Raw genomic sequence first — 14,186 nt, forward strand, 5'->3', positions numbered from 1 at the left:
CTCCCGCATATAAGTGCCCCCTCGAACCTGCACTTGTTCTCGTCACTTTTATATAATTGCACACCCTCGCTCTCCTCCTCACTCTCACATCCATCCGTCCCTATGGCTATAAACAACGCCGCCGAGGCTAAGGCCTCCAAGCCTGTCCTCTTCTTGTGAGTCCCAGCCAGACTCTTGTCTTATCTGAACCAAGTCCGCGGCCATCTCTCTAACGCCCGCGCTCTCCAGTGACATTGACAACTGCCTGTACTCCAAGAGCATGCGTGTGCATGACCGCATGGCAAAGCTCATCACAGAGTACTTTGCCGCCCATCTTGAGCTCGAGTGGTCAGAGGCCGTGCGGCTGCACAAGGAATACTACACCAACTACGGCCTGGCTATCGAGGGCCTGGTCAAGCACCACCAGATCGACCCGCTGGACTATAACGCCAAGGTCGACGATGCTCTGCCGCTGCAGGACATCATGAAGCCCACGCCGGAACTGCGCGCCCTGCTCGAGGACATTGACCGCAGCAAAGTGCGCCTTTGGCTCTTCACCAATGCCTACGTCACCCATGGCCGCCGCGTGGTCAAGCTGCTTGGCATCGACGACCTGTTTGAGGGCCTGACCTACTGCGACTATGGCAACGTGCCGCTGGTGTGCAAGCCCAAGGAGGAGTCGTTTGCCAAGGCCATGAGAGAGGCCGGCGTGGAAAGGATGTCGGACTGCTTCTTTGTCGGTATGTAGACAGCTAGTCCGCTTATGAAAGACCATGGCTAACTCGGCGACCCCTAGATGACTCGGCCATCAACTGCAAAAAGGCCAAGGAGATTGGCTGGACAGCCGCCCACCTTGTCGAGGAAGGCATCAACGGCCCTGCCTCGCCCGTGTCACAGTTCCAAATCAGCCACCTAGACCAGCTCCGTGACGTCTACCCGCAGTTCTTCAAGTCCAGAAACTCGTCGACGTAGGTGCGAGCCCCAAACCATCTTCCTTGATACCTTTGATATCCAGGGACATGCACAGACACACACATATACCACATGCACTGCTTGAGATAGAATGTACTAGACACTCTCCCTAATTGACTCACCCATTGTTTCTTTGTGTTATTTCCTCTAGCTCTCCGCCAACTGAGCTGCTTCTCTGAACGCATGTGAAAAGCCCTACATCTTGACTCGGGCCACAAAATGCCCTTCGTACTGTTCCGGCACCGAAAGCAGGCAGGGCCGAGCGACGCACACACAGGCCACGGACACCTGCGCAGCAGCTCACGGCCTCCGGATATTCATAATAACCTTATCCAGGCTTGCCAGCACTGCGTCCTTTTCCTTGATGGCCTCCTGTCGCTGCGCCTCTGCTGCGCGCAGCTCCTCCTCGAGCTCGCGGATATTCGCCTCCTGGTCCTTTTCCGTGCTAGACAGGCCCGGGAGACTCGAGATTAGCACCTCGATCTGCTGCTCCGTGATGATCAGATCGCGCGCAAGCTCAACCAGGCCGGTGCGGAAGTCCTCGGCCGGGAGCGGATCGACTATGTGGGAAAACGAGAGAGGTCGTTAGGCGCAGTCATAATCCGGCAACGCAGAAAGCAGATACGCACCTTCTTTCTCTTCCATTTCATTTTTGACATCGCGGACTTGGTCGTCCTCGTCGAGCAGCTCGAGGTCGTGGCGCTTGTTGACAAAATGAATGCAGGCAACGAATTGCTGTGCCAGCTGGCGTCGGGTCTATGGTTAGCTGGTGTGCTTGTTGCGCATATGTTTTTATAGATCGATTTACCTGATCAACAGCATCCTGCAATTGCGTCAGATTGTCACTCATCTTGACCGGTAAGTGTAGAGATTCAGGATGGTGAATTGATAAAAAGAACCAGGCGCATTTTTGTTAAGATGCTGTCGCAAAGATGACGCCGTGGTATTTTAGTGGGGCACACATGTGATAACCCTTGACATCTGCTAACCCTAGTGTTGATCATTGACATAAATCAACACTCTCGACTAGTTTCTAGCACTGAAAGTAGAAAACAATTACATTTACTAAAACGTTGCAAGCCTGATTTTGTCATATTATACACTGGATACATTGCGTGCTGGTCTTTGACGCACAGGCCGGCCCTGCCATGTCAACACCAAAAGCTCCTTGTCTTCTTTAACCAACCTCTTGGCCGTAACACCCAACCCTTCGAGCCCAATCTTGTTTGCTGCTCTGTTCCAGATAAACTGCCGGAGAGCGCCGCCGCCGTCACTCGTGCAGGTGATGGCCGCCATCGGCCACTTGCTGCGCACCATGGCATCCCGCATGCCCTTGGTGGCCGCACTCTCGCTTGCAAATATACCCAAGACATTGTCACCGCGCCAGCCGGCAGGTGCGCTAACAAAGGCACCTTCCAGCTCTCGGATTAGGCGCGGGCCCACGGCCTGGTCGCCGCCCTTGCATTGTACGAGAACGTGTAGAGGGGTCTTGGCCGAAGGTGGCTGCCAGACGCCGAGGAGGTCAATGCCGCCGTCGCAGGCCCCGCCGATGCGGCGGAGGTCAAAGCCGTAGTCTGCAAGCGTGTCACTGACGAGATACTCGTAGTACGTGCCTACAAAGACAGTGGAGCTGGGATCAAGCCCTGTACGGGAGGCGTAGTTTAAGAACGAACGCATGTCCTTGTGGGCTGTGGTGTTGGAGTCTGGATACACCAGATTCGACGGGGGCGGGGTTGAGTAGGGCCTTGTCCAGAACTGAGGTTGCGTTACCACCAGCCTGGGCAGCGTTCTTTGTAGTAGGCGGGCCAACGGCCCAGTCCGCGTGATAGATTGAACCATGACTTGAGGTGGTGCCAATGATGAGTGTGATGACGTAAAGCAGGCGCAAGTTTTTATCGTCAGAGTTGGTGGCCGAGGCGATAATATCAACCGATGATTTGCCGAGTAGAGTGGTCTTCAATCTTCCCAGACAGCCACCCTCGCTTTTGCAGCCTCTTCTTCCTGGCGCTGCTTGGCCTCACGAGCTTCCCGGCGCTGTAGCTTCTCCCGCTCCAGGAGCGCCTTGTGGTATGCTCGCTGCTCCTCTGTCTGTTTGGGCGCCTTAAGTCCCAGCGCGCCTGCAATCATGCGCCGGGCCACGGCGTCGGTCTTTTCCGGACGGCGCTGCGATGATGACGATGTTGTGCGTGAGCCAGTCGTCAAGGGCGAGGCCGATGTGTAGGGATTGCCAAAGTTGTGCCAGTCGGCCGAGGAAGCAGGGGCTGGCTTGCTAGCCGAGGAGTCTGTAACAGCAGTTGTGGGCTTGGGGCTGGGAGGGGCGGCTTCGGTGTCAGAGCCATCTTCCCAGGAGTCGAGCACTGGCGAGTCGGCTGGGCTGTCTTTGGCCATGGCGAGGGTCTGCGGCGTTTTAAAGCGGCCGGGAAGGAAAACGGGTGAAACGGCAGAGGAGAAGCCAAGAAGCCCAAGCAGCCGACCAGATGCCGTGATGGGTGGGGACATAGCTGACGGTCCGGCTGCAGCATCTGACAGCTGTGCACAGCTGCAACCGCTGGCTCTTCCTGGAGAGCTCTGGAATTTTCCATGGCCAGCCAGGGTAAGATCGGGTTTGTAAGCGACTCGAACCAGGCCAAAAGTCCTCTCCCAAAATTGCCGTGAGCTCAAAGCTCCCCGTCACTTGCCACTAGACTCAACCACCAAATCGAACAAGCTCAGCCCGGCCTCCGCGACAGTTCTGAGCCCCTCCCCCGAATCTTTCTCTTGAGCGAATTGCGGCCCGGCGTCGGTCCCTCTCCTCTCTACGTACCTGCATATATCCGCCTTGTTCGTCTTGTTTCCGTGCCGCTCTGCCTGCCGCGTAATAATCTCCCGCTCCATCTCCATCCGCCCTCGCCCCGCCGACTCTCCTCCGACCTTGCGACCCCTTCGGCAGCCAACCTCCCGCCTCCCGCCTTCCGCCTTCCGCCCTGCCTGTTCCAGCAATGCTTCCGCGGTCGACTCTGCCAAAGCAGCTCCACCTTGCGCGCCTCAGCGCACCGTCGTCGGCCCCCTCAGCCGTCCGGGCATTCTCGCTGGCGACAGCCCATGCGCGGACACCTCACATCAGACGAGCTCTGTGCCGGCAATCGTCGCTGGCCCGGCTATACCAGCGGGGGCCTGCCTTTTCTACTGCCGTCACTCTTGCCAAGGACAAGAGCAATAAGAACAAGGACGGTGATGCCAAGGGCTTCTTCGACCACTCCGTCGATGAGGTTGCTCCCGACTCCGAACTGAACCCCGACGCTGCCAAGAAACCCGAGTCAACGGAACCTGCCGCGGCTACAGCTGCCGAGTCTGGCAAGTCGTCGGATTCCGCTGCCGACACCAAGGAGGCCAAACAGTCCTCCAAGTCCGGCTCCGGATCAAAGGAGGGCAAGGATGGCCGTGGGAGCGCCGCAAGCAGCGGCTCCTCGCCCAGCGATGGCAGCGGTAGTGGGAAGAGAGGCCCGCGTGGCGGCAGTGGTGCTGAGCGCGGCTTGCAAAAGCCTGAAATCCCCGAAGACTACCCCCAGGTCCTCGCTCTGCCCATCTCCAGGAGACCGCTATTTCCCGGCTTCTACAAAGCCATTACCGTCAAGGACCCCCACGTCGCTGCTGCCATTACCGAGTCAATCAAGCGCGGCCAGCCTTATATCGGCACCTTCATGTTTAAAGATGAGCACAACGACGAGGATGTTATTCGCAATGTTGACGATGTCCACGATGTCGGTGTGTTTGCACAAATAACAAGCGCATTCCCCATTCACGGCCAGGAGGGCGGCCTGACAGCCATCCTGTACCCTCACCGTCGCATCAAGCTGTCTAGCCTGATCCCGCCTGGCTCTATCGATACCAAAAAGACTCCTTCCGACAAGGACACTACCCCTGCTGCCCCTGAGCCGATCCCTAAGGCCGAGCCTGAAGAGCCCAAGGGCGATGTGGTAGCCAGCTTTGAAGAGAGTGCGCTCTCACCGGCTCCCAAGACCGATGCCAAATACGAGCCAACGTCCTTCCTGCGCAAATACCCCGTGAGCTTGGTCAATGTCGAAAACCTAACTGATGACCCCTACGACCCCAAGAGCCCTTTCATCCGCGCCGTCACCAACGAGATTGTCAACGTCTTCAAGGAGGTGGCTTCCATGAATAACCTGTTCCGCGACCAAATCTCAACATTTTCCATGAGCCAGACTGGCAACGTTACTTCAGACCCCGCTAAGCTTGCCGATTTTGCCGCAGCCGTAGCGTCGGGCGAAGCGAGCGAGTTACAGGAGATTCTGACTTCGATGAATGTCGAAGAGCGTATGCAAAAGGCCCTGACAGTACTCAAGAAGGAGCTTATGAATGCCCAGCTGCAGTCCAAAATCAGCAAGGATGTTGAAAACAAAATCTCCCGCCGCCAGCGCGAATACTGGCTGATGGAGCAGATGAAGGGCATCCGCCGAGAACTGGGCCTCGAGTCCGATGGCAAGGAGAAACTGGTGGAAAAGTTCAAGGAAAAGGCTGACAAACTAGCCATGCCCGAGGTTGTGCGCAAGGTGTTTGATGACGAGATTCACAAGCTTGCCCATCTTGAGACGGCCGCATCCGAGTTCAACGTCACGCGTAACTATCTGGACTGGCTCACTCAGATCCCATGGGGCATCCGCAGCACCGAAAACTTTGGCATTGATCACGCCATGAGCGTCCTCGACGAGGACCACTATGGCCTCAAGGACGTCAAGGATCGCATTCTAGAGTTTATTGCCGTCGGAAAGCTCCGTGGCACGGTCGAGGGCAAGATTCTATGCTTCGTGGGTCCGCCTGGTGTGGGCAAGACCAGTATCGGCAAGTCAATCGCCCGCGCGCTCAATCGGGAGTACTACCGTTTCAGCGTTGGTGGGCTGACTGATGTTGCTGAGATCAAGGGCCACCGCCGGACGTACGTTGGTGCGTTGCCCGGTCGCATAATCCAGGCACTCAAGAAGTGCCAGACAGAGAACCCGCTGATCCTCATTGACGAGATTGACAAGATCGGCCGTGGCTACCAGGGTGACCCGTCATCGGCTCTTCTCGAGCTTCTAGACCCTGAGCAAAATAGCTCATTCCTTGACCACTATATGGACGTGCCCGTTGATCTGTCCAAGGTTCTGTTTGTGTGCACAGCCAACATGACGGACACCATTCCCCGCCCCCTGCTCGACAGAATGGAGCTGATCCAGCTCTCTGGTTATGTGGCCGATGAAAAGATGGCTATTGCGCAAAAGTACCTGGCGCCCGTTGCCAAGGAAATGGCCGGCCTGCGGGACGTCAATGTCGATCTGGCGCCGGCTGCTGTGGAGGAGCTTATCAAGTCATACTGCCGCGAAAGTGGCGTGCGCAATCTCAAGAAGCACATTGAGAAGCTGTACCGCAAGTCGGCGCTCAAGATTGTGCAAGAGTATGGCGAAGATGCCATTGAGACTCCTGCTGCTCCTAGCCCTTCAACAATCAAGGCTGAGGCACAATCAAGCGCCGCGAATGACAACAAGGTTGAGGCGGCGGGATCTGGCTCCTCAGTCCGTGATGAGGCCAAGGATTCCAGCGAGACGTCCACAGCGGCCTCTGAGGCTTCCAAGGGGGATGTTCCCTCGCCAGACGCTGCTGCCAGTAGCACAACCAAGGTGACAGAAGAGGTCCGCCCGAAACTCAAGCTACCGGACACTGTCAAAATGGTTATCGACAAGGATAATCTCTCAGACTATGTCGGCCCCCCGGTGTTCACCTCAGACCGCCTGTACGAGGTCAATCCGGCTGGTGTGTCGATGGGCCTAGCGTGGACGCAAATGGGAGGCGCGGCCATGTACGTCGAGTCGATTCTGCAGCAGCCGCTACGCCACTCCTCGCGCCCGCACTTGGACATCACTGGCAACCTCAAGAACGTGATGAAGGAGTCGTCGACGATTGCCTACTCGTTTTCCAAGTCGTTCATGGCGCGCGAATTCCCCGAGAATGACTTCTTTGACAAGGCCAACCTGCATCTGCACGTGCCCGACGGCGCGGTGCCCAAGGACGGCCCGTCAGCCGGCATCACCATGGCCACATCGCTGCTGTCACTGGCCCTCGACACGCCCGTCGCGCCAACGGTTGCCATGACAGGCGAGCTGACGCTGACAGGCAAGGTGCTGCGCATCGGCGGCCTGCGCGAGAAGACGGTCGCGGCTCGTCGCGCCGGCTGCACGACCATTCTGTTCCCGCGCGACTGCATGCACGACTGGCTTGAGCTGCCCGACAACATCAAGGAGGGCATCGAGGGCAAGCCCGTGGCCTGGTACCCCGAGGTCTTTGACATTATCTTCCCCGGGCTTGACCGCACGGCGGCCAACAAATCGCGGTTACCGCCGGCCAAGAAGGGCAGCAAGACAGATAAGGAGGGTGAAGACGACGAGTAGATGCTATGTATGAACCATAGGTTCTGTCTCTTATCTTTTTTTTCCTCTCCCTTTCTCTCTCTCCGCCCGCCAGATCGCGTCATTTGCCTGTTTTTCATTACCTCCACTCCATTCTGTCTGTTTCTCTCCTCTTCCCTTCGGCCGAGATTCCAACTTTGCCGCTGTAACTCTATATCATGTTCATTCCCATCTCCCCTACCTGACATTTGCTTGTTTTTGCTTTGCTGTTGTAACGAAAGGGGAGGGTCTGTTTTTTTACTGAGCGGCGGCTGCTGCTACAACTGTTGTTGCTGCTGCTGCTCACTATCACCGCTTCTGTTTTATATGTTGCGTTCATTACATTCTTGTTGTTTTCTACTTTGTAAGAGCTATTTATTATGTACATGTGTGTGTAGTGTGTAGTGTGTCCAAGACCATGTATGCTAGGGGTTATAGGTTGGCCTGAGGAGACGGGAAAGGTGGACGACACACAATGCAAGTAAATACAAATACATGGTGTATACAAGCGATGCGGGCATTCAAAGAGCTAGTTACAGGTATACACATACATGTGGCGCCAATCTCGATATCCATCTCTTCATATGCATGCATATCTGCACGTCCTCCATGTGCCTCTCTCAACGTGCATCTCCATCTGCACAGTTGATCTGTGGCCACAGGCACACACACAGAGACACTTGGACACTGACACCCGATTTCTGCCCAACCCAGACCGAGAGAGACAATGTGGCACTGCGACAATAACGGCGAATCAACGGCCAACACGGGAAGCGGTTGTGCATATCACGTGAGTGCGGCCGCATTAGGGTCTGGCTTAGGGATGGGATGTCCAGAGGCTTCTGAAAGCCCTTGTTCTGCTTTGTCCCTTTGTTCCTTTGTTCCTGCTGCCGTTGGTTTGTTTCTTTGGGTTAGCGCTCGACATGGAAGCACCTGTTCGCTTGTTCTGTTGTTTTGCTGGCTGGTTCGGGCCGGCTTGGCTTACAAGTGCATGCTATAGATATTTATCACAGACATGGCACTATGTATATATATGTACACACGTTATGTGCTACGCAGCCACCCTCTTGGCTGCATTCTGGAGCATCTCGATGACTTTCAGAAGAGCCACAGCCAGCGCCTCTGCAACTGTGGCGCTGGTGATGTCATGGCAGCCAGCCGGTGCAGGTAGGTACCAGGCGGCATGTAAACTGGTAGTTTCTTGTAGTTTTTGTAGCTAGTTAGCTATTAATTGTTCTTGGAGTTGGTGCCTCTATACAAGTCATCTCACAGAACTGGAGCTGGCAATCACCAGCTTCTGTCCGGGCTCCTTCCTGACGCAGCTGCTTCCTTCCTGGCCTGCAATCTCCACACTTTATGCAATAGCACCAGCATCATCATGCAGCTGCCCAGTGGGTGGGTGTGTCAATGGACCAGTCAGCTACCACCATGTCGAGAAGCAACGCAGCTACTATAATTCGCACGAGCAGTTGCAGCAAGAACGAACAACTCACCTGCCTGTCCGTCATCGCCCATTCCCATTTCCATCCCATCCCCACGTCCCCGTGCCTTCTCAGTTTATCCCTGCCTGCCCCATGTGTCCCGTTCTTGCCTTTCCTCTCGTTCGTCCAGTCGCTGCACCTTCCTGCTATCGTGCCTCCAGTTTGGTGCTGGTTTTCGGGGGTTTTTCCTGCATCCGCTTCTCTAGCGTGTCTTTTGTTCTCTTGGCCTCTTCTTCTCTTCTCCTCATTATGTTCTCTGTCTGATTAGATCATCTCTGTGCATCACAGCTTCACTTTTTGTTTCGCCATTGTCATTGAGGCTGTTGGGCCGTCTTCGTTTTTTCCTTCATTGGCCAGCCTGATATCTGCCAGCCACACCCACATACACTCCTGCTGTCCGGCCTGACTCCCCCGTCGATATAAACGCCCAGAGCCACCCCATCCCCCCCATCGCCCTCGCCGACTGGCCTCGTCTCTCGCTCGCTTTACTGCTGCTTCTTCTGCTTCTTCTACGCTTTTCTTGGCTTCAGCGCCCAAGCAGGTCTGCTGTCACCTCGCCTGCCACCCTGGACACAATCCTGGCCTTCCCAGCCATACGATTCTGCGCTGCAGGCTCGTCAACATTTCGCCTCCAGGCATCTTAGCCCACCCCTTGCTCTAGCCTGCCAACGTCAAGCTTTCTTCGTCATTTGTATTTTCTTTCTTCTTTTCAGCCGCCTTTCGTTTCGTTTTGCTCTAGCTAGTGTTCTCGCGCCAACTTGGCCGTCTCGTCTCTGCATGCCCGATCCTCGCCATATATAAGAAAGACACGCGCATACTCAATCTCCAAACGCTGCCTTAGTATTCCTTCTGCTGCTACCGCCCAGCTTAATCTCGCCGTTGCTTTCTCTGCGCTCGCTCTACATACTAGCATTGTTCTACGCTATTCAGTTTACCCGACTCTGTTCGCCAATCTATCTGCTCTATACTCGCTCTACTTATACGCATCCTTCTTGGCACGAGCTCCACCGTCCGACTTTCCGTCTGTCTTCTTTGCTTGATTCACCCATCGCACGCATACTCGCCTGCTGCTTCTGTGAATATTGCTGCTCTGCTTACAACTGCCCTGCCGTCTCCATCTCTTGTGCGCTTTACTGTTCCATACTGTTCGACTCCAGGCCCCTATACCATACCCTCTTCTCGCTCGGCATAGTTTTGCTTTTGACTTCATCTATTCTACCGCCCTGCTGCATCTCGGCTTGGGGACTTATCCTTATCTCCTATATTACAGACGTTGCATCCGCCATTCACACATCAAAATCCGCCTCATAAATGGCCAGACATGTCCGCTTTCTTTCTTTTCACTCCTCATCCGAGAAGCCCTCAAAAAGCTTGCGGTCATGGTCGCTCCGCCGGCTAACAAAGACTTTTCTTTGCAACATGTGGAAGCACCAACCACTCCCGCAAACCCCTATGGCCACTGCTGGACCAATTCCATCACCGCCAGCAACATCAACCACTCCCCCACCAGTGTTAGAGCCACATTCGAGCACTGCTATGGCTACACCGTCTAGTGGACCTTGTGCAGAACCTCCGCGTGAACCCGCCCAGCCAGAAACAGCCAGCCCATCCAATGCCATGCCAGCCTCTGTCTCACATGCCCTTGCCGAGGAACCATTGTCTCCTGCTGCAGAGGACATAGATTCCAGGGATGACAACCCCGCCGGCCCTACAGTTGCTGTTGCCTTTGCTTCCGCTGAGAATGAGCCCGAGCTCAGCACCGTCGCCCATGATGCTTCCGTGGCCCCTGCGCAGCACTTGGAAGATTCCCCCAAGAATGTTGAAGCTTCTACAGGTGATATACAGTCTGTCGATCTCGTCAACACAGGTACTGCTGCTGCTATAACAAAAGAGGGGCCGGAAACCCCACTTCATCCCATCTTGAATGTCACCACAGCAGAATCCACCACTCCGGTGCCCCTTAGCAGCCTCGAACCTCCCGTTCGAGATACTACAGTTTCTGTATATTCAGAATCCACACTCTCTCTGCCAACAAAGGTACCTGCAGTCAAGGTATACCTTGAATCCCAAGTTGAGCCCGCTCTTGAGCCCAAAATCGAACTGCCCCACCATGAAATGGCTGCTTCCGAGGCCGATACTGCCTCCGGCGAAACCACCACCGAAATCTCTACTCCAAAGGCTCCCGACGCCATACTTGCAACCGAGCCACCCACTAGTACTCCAGACATACCCGATAACAACTGTCAAATAGCTGTTCCCTCTGATGAGAGTCTTGCCAACGGGCTCTCTGTCGACACAGAAACGGCAATCACCCCTATTGCCCCATTGCCGGATAAATCTTCTAAATGTTCATGCGCCCACCGACCGCCAATGATTGGTTTACCTAGAATGCAAACCTTCAAACGTCAGCTTTCCGAGCGCCGAGAAAATCTAATGGCTGTTCTCCAAACTCAAGCTGAGAGGCGTGCCATTTCAGCTGATAGAAGACTAATCTTATCCCGGGCAGGGTCAAGGGGTGGTCTCCGTTCACAGATGCCTCGAAACAATGCCCGTACTGTCATGGAAATAGCAAGGTCACGATCCATGGTTAACCCTGGTCAACTAAACAAATCACTTCCTTCAATGCCAAACAATCAAAGCTTGATGGTTCTGGACAAGGCCCTTCTTCAAACCGGCCGAGTCTTCAAGAATGACCCTGCTAAAAATTCATCGGAGCACACCACTATGAATATTCAGGACCAGGAAAAGACAAATGAGGGCAATGCCGTGCCAAACAACGCCGAGGATCACCCAATTGAAGATGCAACTAAAGAACATTCGGATTCAACCCACGTACAGAACCCCGAAACTGCCATGGTTCCTTTTGACCCATCTGTTTTGGATGATAACCAACCTCTAAATCAAGATGAGCTCCTCAATTCTGCCGTGAAATCGGAGAACGAAGGCACCCACTGCAACGACGAGCCCTACGATATCATGTCTATTCCAAACGATGTGATTTCTGAAGAGCTAGAGACCAGATGGATTCTCAACCTCAGCATGACCTACCGTGACGGAAGTCCACGGGAGAAGTTCTTTGTCACATTCCTTCAGGGAACCCTCTGGCGTCGGGTCACAATATCTCTCGATTATCGCAACTACGAGCGTGGGTCCATTGAAAGCGATCTTTCCAAGATGTCTAGTCAACGACAAAAGAGCCGCCGCATCTATCGGGAAATCCGTAGCAGCTTGGAGGACATCAACTTCTATGAAACAGTAACAAATCTCAGACTTGAAACGTGCGACGCAAAACTACACATTCACGTTTCCGAGGACGCTAATGTAAGTGATGACCCTCCTCCTCCTACATCAGCCAAAAAGGCCGAGGAACTGTGCTAATAATTTCTCCAGGAGGTGGTCAACCATCCTACCACACGCCAACTAAAGTATCTAGGCTGCAACTTCATCAAGTCTCGGGACATTGTTTTCGACTCACATGCATCAGGGTTTGTTTACCGTGTCAAGGTCAACGGTGGGCTAATGATCTTGAAAGAGATACCTGGCAGAGAGTCTGTTGATGAGTTTCTTTATGAGGTCAATGCTCTTCATGCTCTTCGTCCATCGCCTGGTGTCATCAACTTCTTTGGTCTCGTCTATGACGATGAGAACCCCGACTATCAAGACGTCAACTACAGGCCAGTGACAGGACTTCTGATCGAGTATGCAGGGAAAGGCGCATTGATTGACATTCTTCACGACAGTCGTGCACGAGGCGTTCTCATTCCCCCAACGACACGATTAAAGTGGGCGCGACAAATTATACAGGGTCTAGCCGATATTCACGAAGCTGGCTTTGTTCAAGGAGACTTCACCTTGACCAACATCGTCATTGATGCATACGACAACGCCAGGATCATTGATATCAATCGTAGAGGTTGCCCGGTAGGTTGGGAGCCTCCAGAGGCTATCCCCATCATCCAGACAAAACAACGATTGAATCTACACATTGGTGTCAAGTCAGACATTTTCCAACTCGGAATGGTTCTCTGGGCTCTTGCCACACAGCGGGATGCACCTGAGACTTACAGTCGGCCCTTAGAGTGCAATAGCGAAAACACAGAAATGCCACCTTGGTACTGCGATCTGGTCTCCATCTGTCTTAGTCCAAACCCTCGCTATCGATTTCAAGCCTCGGTGCTCTTATCGCTATTTCCTCACGAATACGAAATGACGATGCCTGTGTCTCGCATGCACAAAGCATCGTCTAGGACGTACTCGTACACTGATTCTGATGAATCCGAGACTGATGATGAGGATCGAGGAAGGTCACCCATGTACTTTGGGCGGCTCTCGGAGCCAAATCCACTGGTTTGGACCAGTCCGCCAAGCTACGCACCAAGCGTAGTCGGTGATTCTGAACCAGCAGCCAACCTTGCTACAACGTCAGCAATGAGAAAGGGTGCGACGTCGCCAATGGTCAACTTTTCCTTCAAGTATCAGGACTTTGACGTAAGTGGACTTGGCCCGGGTGTTGCGATTCAACCAGCAGGCATGTCTCAGCACCAAGAGCATGAAAGGGAATCTGGTCAAGACTATGAAGATTTACGGGAGGCAGTGGCCAATATTGTCCCTGTCGATACGGACACTGAGGTTGAAGGCGATACCGATGCCGAGATGGAAGCCGGGGGGTATGAAGATGTGGCACCAGGCGTGCGGGCATTATCGGCCACACACTCTGTGTCATCTTCAGTGCATTCTGGTGGCGAGTTGGTCGGGGCAGTATTGACAGCTCACGCGTCGAGCAATGCCAGCGCAGCAACTAGCATTGCGACGCACGAACAACACCAAAGGCAAGGCGAGAGCGAACACAGGGGTTCAAGTCAAACCAAGTCAGCGATTGACGAGGCAACGGATACCAGTCGGCCGATGGCTGTTGCGACACAGTGAGTAAATCTGACAGCAGAAGGATCAAAGTGAAGATTCAGGCGACATGCACGACGAAAATCAAGCCTCGTCTTGCAGGGCAAGCGTGGATAAGACACGATATATGATGATATGGAATATGATGACAATGATGATGGTATGACATGTGTAGACATTTTTGAATATGTTGTAAGTATGTAGGTAGTGTAGTTAGTTATGTAGTTAATTAATCTAGAGAGTTGATGGTTGTCTATTATTGTAACTTGTCACTGACTAGGTGGCTGTTGACGGACAAGAGGAGGTGATAGATTTTCTAGTGGTAGGGTTAGTGTATGGTGTGTAGGGTTGGTATATCGGGAAAAAGCGGGGCTTGGTGAATTTTGTTGGGCCTATGTGGGTTTATGTGCTAATGCGGCTTAAATGGCGGAAGTTT

The 14,186-nt window shown here is 53.9% G+C and overlaps 6 protein-coding genes across 6 annotated transcripts; 3 read left to right on the forward strand and 3 right to left on the reverse strand.

Moving 5' to 3' along the window:
* Positions 1 to 102: 102 nt before the first annotated feature.
* BROUX77_008019 (uncharacterized protein) lies at positions 103 to 951 on the forward strand (the record flags this gene model as incomplete). Its single annotated transcript, XM_073753178.1, has 3 exons — positions 103 to 155; positions 229 to 719; positions 776 to 951. The coding sequence occupies 3 exons, from the start codon at positions 103 to 105 to the stop codon at positions 949 to 951; spliced, it is 720 nt and encodes a 239-aa protein (XP_073602312.1).
* A 300-nt stretch (positions 952 to 1,251) lies between these two features.
* BROUX77_008020 (uncharacterized protein) lies at positions 1,252 to 1,801 on the reverse strand (the record flags this gene model as incomplete). The annotated part of the gene is made up of 3 exons (XM_073753179.1): positions 1,252 to 1,511; positions 1,581 to 1,695; positions 1,760 to 1,801. The coding sequence occupies 3 exons, from the start codon at positions 1,799 to 1,801 to the stop codon at positions 1,252 to 1,254; spliced, it is 417 nt and encodes a 138-aa protein (XP_073602313.1).
* A 245-nt stretch (positions 1,802 to 2,046) lies between these two features.
* Positions 2,047 to 2,790, reverse strand: BROUX77_008021 (uncharacterized protein; the record flags this gene model as incomplete). Its single annotated transcript, XM_073753180.1, has 1 exon — positions 2,047 to 2,790. The coding sequence occupies one exon, from the start codon at positions 2,788 to 2,790 to the stop codon at positions 2,047 to 2,049; it is 744 nt and encodes a 247-aa protein (XP_073602314.1).
* A 117-nt stretch (positions 2,791 to 2,907) lies between these two features.
* BROUX77_008022 (uncharacterized protein) lies at positions 2,908 to 3,339 on the reverse strand (the record flags this gene model as incomplete). The annotated part of the gene is made up of 1 exon (XM_073753181.1): positions 2,908 to 3,339. One exon carries the CDS (start codon positions 3,337 to 3,339, stop codon positions 2,908 to 2,910), a length of 432 nt encoding a protein of 143 aa, XP_073602315.1.
* A 590-nt stretch (positions 3,340 to 3,929) lies between these two features.
* Positions 3,930 to 7,373, forward strand: BROUX77_008023 (uncharacterized protein; the record flags this gene model as incomplete). The annotated part of the gene is made up of 1 exon (XM_073753182.1): positions 3,930 to 7,373. One exon carries the CDS (start codon positions 3,930 to 3,932, stop codon positions 7,371 to 7,373), a length of 3,444 nt encoding a protein of 1,147 aa, XP_073602316.1.
* A 2,897-nt stretch (positions 7,374 to 10,270) lies between these two features.
* On the forward strand, positions 10,271 to 13,777 carry BROUX77_008024 (uncharacterized protein; the record flags this gene model as incomplete). The annotated part of the gene is made up of 2 exons (XM_073753183.1): positions 10,271 to 12,172; positions 12,242 to 13,777. The coding sequence occupies 2 exons, from the start codon at positions 10,271 to 10,273 to the stop codon at positions 13,775 to 13,777; spliced, it is 3,438 nt and encodes a 1,145-aa protein (XP_073602317.1).
* Between the last annotated feature and the right edge of the window lie 409 nt (positions 13,778 to 14,186).

The sequence above is a fragment of the Berkeleyomyces rouxiae genome (assembly GCF_048999995.1).
Source record: "Berkeleyomyces rouxiae strain 22BRR77 chromosome Unknown BrBRR77_ptg000012l, whole genome shotgun sequence".
In the NCBI taxonomy this organism is placed as follows: domain Eukaryota; kingdom Fungi; phylum Ascomycota; class Sordariomycetes; order Microascales; family Ceratocystidaceae; genus Berkeleyomyces; species Berkeleyomyces rouxiae.